The sequence below is a fragment of the Triticum dicoccoides genome, chromosome 3B (genome assembly GCF_002162155.2).
Source record: "Triticum dicoccoides isolate Atlit2015 ecotype Zavitan chromosome 3B, WEW_v2.0, whole genome shotgun sequence".
Taxonomy (NCBI): domain Eukaryota; kingdom Viridiplantae; phylum Streptophyta; class Magnoliopsida; order Poales; family Poaceae; genus Triticum; species Triticum dicoccoides.
The window spans coordinates 709,704,027-709,710,708 of NC_041385.1; the positions used below are offsets into that span (position 1 = coordinate 709,704,027).

The window sequence follows — 6,682 nt, forward strand, 5'->3', positions numbered from 1 at the left end:
TATGAAATGGGTAAAAAAAAAAAAAAAAAGATTCCTAACCAATCGACTGAACAAAAATTGTGGTCAGCCAATTTCAGTGTTATAGCACACCTTAAGTCTTTTTGCATACAAAACCAATAGCAGCTCACAAGACTTCATGTGCCCAATGCAAGACAATGGCCCGTTGATAAGCAAAAGCAAAAATAGAGAAAACAAACAAATATGCAGACAACTTACACAAAAATTGCACATTTGTACGACATGCAAAAATAAGCATATAGGAGTGGAATTTATCCAAAAAAGAAATTGTGTAAGAAGGAATGAATTATTTATTTTTATATTTGCAATCTCGCACATGTATATTTATTTTTATAGATGCATTCAATACATATATGCGTATGTTTATATCAGAAATGTATTATTACGATACAAAATAAGCATACACTAGTGAGATTTCCGCGACAAATAGTGCTTTCTAAAAAGTAACGGATTAGTGACATCGGTATTACCTTTACGAAATAAAAGAAAATGAAAACTATAACAAAATAAAAAATAATAAATTAGTGGCATTGGTATTTGATCCATGGTGTCGCTACTTCTCGGGATCAAAATAATAAATTAGTGGTATCTGTATTACCATTTAAGAAGAAATAAAAGTAAAATAACAATAATGACAAAAAATTGCACATGGTTTGAATATAAATTGCACTTTTTTTATAATACGCAAGAATAAGCACAAATAGTGAAATTTCACTAAAAAAATTCCTAAGTAGAATGAATTAGAGGTATTGGTATTACCCTTAAAGAATAAAGAGAATAAAATAAAAACTTAAACAAAATTAGAATAGTGAAGTTTCTAAGGAACAATGAATTAATGGTATCTGTATTACCATTTAAGAAGAAATAAAAGTAAAACAACAATAATGACAAAATTTGCACACTGTTTGAATATAAATTGCGCTTTTTTTATAATACGTAAGAATAAGCAGAAATAGTGAAATTTCACTAAAAAATTCCTAAGTAGGAATGAATTTGAGGTATTGGTATTACCCTTAAAGAATAAAGAGAATAAAATAAAAACTGAAACAAAATTAGAATAGTGAAGTTTTCTAAGAAACAATGAATTAGTGGCATTCGCGTTAAGAAGAAAGGAACTGAAAATAATAAAACAAATAATGAAATATTGGCAAACAATTTGCACAGAAGTTGCGCATTTTTAGTGTACATATAATCATGAAATTTTGGCACATATTATATAGTATTTGTTTGTATATAATTACACTAAGTCAAAAACCTATAAAAAGCAAAAATAACCAATAAAGGAAAGAAAAAGGAAAAAAAACCCATAAAAACAGAAAACAGAAATTGAAAATGAAGCAAAAATACCCTAAAATAGGAAAGAAAATGGTATAAAAAGCTAAAAATAAATTATCACAAAATTTGCACACAATCTGCACATAAATTGTGCTTTGTTATAATAAGCAAGAATAAACACATAAGAGTCAATGTTTTGCAAAAAGAAAAAATTTCTAAAGAAATAATCAATTAGTGGCATTGTTATTTGATCAACGGTGTCTCTACTTCTCTAGACCAAAATAATGAATTAGTGGTATGGGTATTACCGTTTAAGAAGAAAGAAAGATAAAAAACAATAATGACAAAATTTGCAAGCAATTTGAATAGAAATTGCGCTTTTTTTTATAATTTGCAAGAATAAGCACAAATAGTCAAATTCCACAAAAAAGAATCTAAGTAGGAATGAATCGGAGGTATTGGTATTACCCTTAAAGAATAAAAAATGAAATAAAAACTTAAACAAAATTAAAATAGTTAAGTTCTCTAAGAAACGATGAATTAGTGTCATTGGTTTCCCGTTAAGAAGAATGGGACTGAAAATAATAAAACAAATAGGAGCAAAACAGATTTCATTGCTGAACAAAACAAGCGAGCAAAACAGGCACCCAAACTTGGAAATGCCTGCTAGCGGTTCCATGCGGGGCAGGTGGGCGCTGCGCTAGGCGAGAGGCATGTTAACGGGCGGACAAAACAGGCACCCACCAGGCTCAGCGAGCCCATATACACAATCGACTGACTAGAAACAGCGGTCAGTCGATTTCAACTAGGCCCAACACAACACAAAATACAGAACAGGAAAAAACTAAAGCACACATCTCAAAGCACAAATCCAACAGCCAGAAATTCGACTGACCCAAAATCAAAAAATCAGCTGAATGACATATAGCTAAATCGAAAAAGTCGTCCTGCTAGAATTTGCCTTCATAAATTTAATTTTGGTAGTTTTTTTGTTTTCCCTATTTTGGCTTTGACAAAATTTTGGTACTATTTCCCTTGCTTTCCCTATGGTGGCTCGAGAAATTTTCCTGAAATTTTCTTCAGGTTATTATTGGTAGTGATGCAAATCTCTCTCGATTCAAAAGAAATAACAGTCGTTTATACGATCAGAGTACAAACCAACAAAATGCACTCACACTGTCAGCAATATAACACATGTAATAACTCTCCCCTGGCCAAGAAAGGCCAGTACCAGCATTTCTACAGTGATTTAATTCACTTGTAGCAGCAGGTTTTATACATATACAATGGCAAGACAAACTTTTACAAGAGCAAATTGCACCAAGAGGGTTTAAGCAACTGCTCAACCCCCAGGTGCAATAGCAAACTCTGAGTTGGTATGACAGCATTGTGCCAACACTTTATGCAACGATCGTCTTCTCTTCGAGTCTTGCATCAAGAAAACTTTCTTCCCTCCCTTCTAATGCTTTCAAGGGATAGGTTAAAGGTATGCATTTTCAGGTACAAATACAATCCAGGCGCGTGCCGCCCTCTTTTAGGGGTTGTCCAGCGAAGGCTTCTGCGGGAGCAGTTGTTGACAGGATTGGGTGCACCCTCATTGCAATAGCCCACTTCTCTTCCCCCAACCCATGGCTATTACGTACAGGATCGTGCACCCAGCAATGGTGCCGAAAGTGGTTTCCCAAAACTTCACATGCGCTGCTCGCGTCTGCTCCTCACCTACGGGGGTGTAAAGTGATATACCAATGTTCATCCCGAAAAGACCAACGACAGCCACTCCGGCAGTAATGACAACCGTCGCGGTCGAGAGCATGACCCCCATCTGTAGAAGCTGATTTTGCTTGTCGTCCAACATTATGTTGATGTAATCCTCGGTGTCATCGACATACTCCCTCAGCTTCAAGCAAGGATACAACAAATATAAGCTTAATTTACAATTCTACTATACAAAACTCCCTACGCTAATGTCTCAAGGTTAGAAAGAATATTGCTGACAGAAAATGGCACATAAGATAAATCATTCTAGAGAACCCACAGTAAGATCAATCAAGGGTAAAATGGACTCAACTGAAAAGCAAAACACTGTATTCTGATATTAGCTTGTTCAAAGGGGTCATTTCAGTAAACTGGGCAAGATGATTTCTTCTTTTATTGAGAGTGAAGCATAGCATTTTATAACTTTTGCCATAACTTTGTTTTCTTATACTAACTAACAGTAACAGCATTTTATGTTCTTAACATACCACGTATAGCATTATAAAATTTACAATCCTGATCTAAAGTTCTTTTATCTGCTAGGAAAATACTTCCTGTTAACAATAACAAGTGGGCAGGATCTCAGTAATATTTGGAATGGTGCAGGTAACATGAGGAGAAAAACAGAGAGAGAAGAACGCTTACATGTGAAAGCTTATTTAGTGTACCATCAATTTGCACAAAATAGGCCTCTAAAAGCATCTCCAGTTCTTCAATGTTGGGCTTATAACCAATAAAGCTACCATTGCTTGCAGTTCCAGCTGGCTCGCTTCTATAATCCTCATCCCTACACACAAATTAAATGATTCCACGCATTTAACATATATTCATGCATGCATATAGATGCATATGACTAGTAAGGACTATTTTATGGTCTATGGAAATAGCAGATAGGAATCCATCTATAAGAAGAAAGTAGAGATGTCTCGCTTTGATGACTTACATATCCTCCTCCAACTGAGACGGGTCATGATCATGATCATCAACCTCAACTCTAGATGATGTCTCACTGATATCTTCTCGAGCAAGTTTTTCTGTCAAGTACATTTCAGCCATATCCATTTCATCGTCCAATAGATGCTCAAGCTCATCCCTCACCTATCAGAATGTATTTTTTTTATCAAGGTGGAATTATTCTGCAGAGTCTAGAAGGGAAACGAGTGTAGAAGATTTAAGCGAATAGACTTTTGCGAGGAAATTATAGCGGGGATAATAGATATAGAGGTAGGTGGTGGCCGGATGTGTTGTATACTTGTATAGTGAAAGGTTTGGCAAAGTTCTTTCACATAGTTATAGAGGTCGCACAAGCACTGATCATTCAAAAGTAGCCAGCAGAATGAAACAACAAATTATGTTTGACAACACCTACCTAAGATATAGCAGCAGTAATAATTGAAGAGAAGATGGACATTGATATTATATTGAATCCTCAAACAAGTTAAATTGCCTACCTTCTGCACGCGTCCAGAGATTGCCACCAGCCGGCTCTTAATTTGCCTAACTCGCTCAAGATTCAGGGTACTGATCTTTGAAGTTAGCTCATCCAATGCTGGATATGCCTCTTTCTCCAGAGTCACAGTCTGGGAAAAAAAGTTCAGTTACTATCTACAACTATAAGTACACCATGTTCTGCCTACTTGTGAGAACTGAGATGTACTGCTATCACAAAAGTAGTTTGTAAACTTATACATATTAAAATAAAACAGAGAACGGTTAAAAGACTACTCCAGACAGACCAGCTTAAGAACAGCTTCTACACTAAGCATGATTCCAGCTATCTATAAATTAAATAAAAACAGGACTGTCCCAGGTTTTCTGGGAAAGACGAGATTATCAAACTTCTATAAATTGCTCCAACCAGGCCTCAAGTTTATCCAATAAGCAGAGGTGAAGAAATCGCCCAACATCATATGTAATAACAAAGGCTCAATATCAAACAAGTCATAATGTTATATGAACCATAGCTTGTTGAAACAACTATCCTAAGATGGCAAATAGATTAATCCATTTGTATTAAAATATCTTGAATAATTTTCAGAAATAAGATGAAACACATACCTCCTCTTCCAGAGATCTACAAGCTGACTCGAGACACACTTCAAGCGCACGGAATTCAAAGGGTAAAACCTTGGTGCTTCCATCTTTCATAGCAGTCAATGTGGGCACACTGCTGCTATGAGTCATTTCACCCACCGCATTAGGAGTCCTCTTAGCCATCTCCAGTTCATGTCCTTTAGATGAACTAGGAGCAGGAAATGGTGAAGCAATTGCAGATGATTCACCATCCATATCAGTAAACTCTGCAGCCTGTTGAAATAAGAAATGTCACATATCCCTCAAAGTCCCTTATCACAGTATCGCTATAGCTACATAGCAGCAGACTCAAGTGGAATAGCCTACAGAGTCAGAATTCAAGAACGGTTTGAGATCAAACTGTGTAAACCATAGTTCCTATTTTAACTAGCTCAGCAGCTCCCTCTGGAAAGAATGAAGGAATGTGGACTACACAGCTTGCTGCTGGTATTCAAGGTTTTCACTTGAAACTGTTTCTGAACAGCCGCTCTTATATTTCTTTACGGAGGGAGTACTTTTCAGAAAAACACTATTTGATCACCCATGTCCTCTTACATGCATCCAATCACTAAAGTGCAAAATCCCGCACGTCAGCAGAACATATATTGTACCGATTGTATGAAGTTCTGATGCTGTTTTTGGCAGATGTCCAGTTCAGTTCACCGGCAATTTCTCAAAACATGAAAACAAACAAATTAACTTGTATTCTTGGCACCATTGGGTGTTTAGACAAATCTGAAGACATGCGTGGGGTCTGGGGTGATTTACAAAATCTACTCAACAACAGTGGCAGCACCAGCAGAACCTGACCAATTACAGTTTTGAGAAACCATGAAAAAACATTTGATCCCACATGACATACCAAAGATATACTGCCAATAGTTAGTACCACAGGCAACATTCAGGTCCTAATACATAATCTCATGTTTTAACTTTATAATGTCTTATTAAGCACAATATAAGGATTGGCATTACATATGACTTGAAATCTTATAAAATTGTTTCCGCTTAACTGTAATATCCACCTACAGTTCAGATATCGTGGAATGGTTACTTTACTAGCCTAAATCACAAGCCTAGAAGCAAGCAAATGATGAATCGGACAGAAAGGTAGTGGTTCAAGCAAGACCTGGTCCGCGGAGTAAGCGAGCACGCGGGCCTGGAGGTCGCGGACGAAGCGCGCGAAGTCGGGGTCCTTGGAGTTAGGGAGCAGCACCTCGGCGGCGGTGATGACGGCCTTGACGCGCTCCAGGTTGACGACGATGGCGCGCTCGCGGCCCAGGATCGTGGACGGGTAGGACAGCAGCGGGTCGAGCACCCTCAGGTCGCGCGCCGGCAGCCCCGTCCGCGCCATCACCGCGTGCTTCCCGGCCTCCTCGACCCGCGCCCGCCCCGACGCCGGCACCACCAGCCACTCCCGGCTCGCCGCCGCCGCCGCGGCGGCGGCCCCCGCCTTCCGCCTCACCACGCCGCCGCCCGGTCCCGTCGCCGTGGGTCTCATCCTCTGTTCCCGGAGCTAGGGTTTCGGCTGCGATCGTCGGCTGGAGCTGGAGCTGGAGGC

At 38.5% G+C, this 6,682-nt stretch overlaps 1 protein-coding gene across 1 annotated transcript in view; it reads right to left on the bottom strand.

The window, feature by feature from the left end:
• Window positions 1-6,676, bottom strand: part of LOC119278020 — a 9,830-nt gene extending 3,154 nt beyond the window's left edge. Inside the window, exons 1-6 of the mRNA XM_037559368.1 lie at window positions 6,251-6,676; window positions 5,107-5,355; window positions 4,500-4,628; window positions 3,992-4,146; window positions 3,694-3,835; window positions 3,017-3,190 (exon numbers count right to left, since the gene is read on the bottom strand). Coding sequence (XP_037415265.1) covers window positions 3,017-3,190; window positions 3,694-3,835; window positions 3,992-4,146; window positions 4,500-4,628; window positions 5,107-5,355; window positions 6,251-6,622 — 1,221 coding nt within the window. The 5' untranslated portion in view covers window positions 6,623-6,676. The remainder of the gene's footprint in view (window positions 1-3,016; window positions 3,191-3,693; window positions 3,836-3,991; window positions 4,147-4,499; window positions 4,629-5,106; window positions 5,356-6,250) is intronic.
• Between the last annotated feature and the right edge of the window lie 6 nt (window positions 6,677-6,682).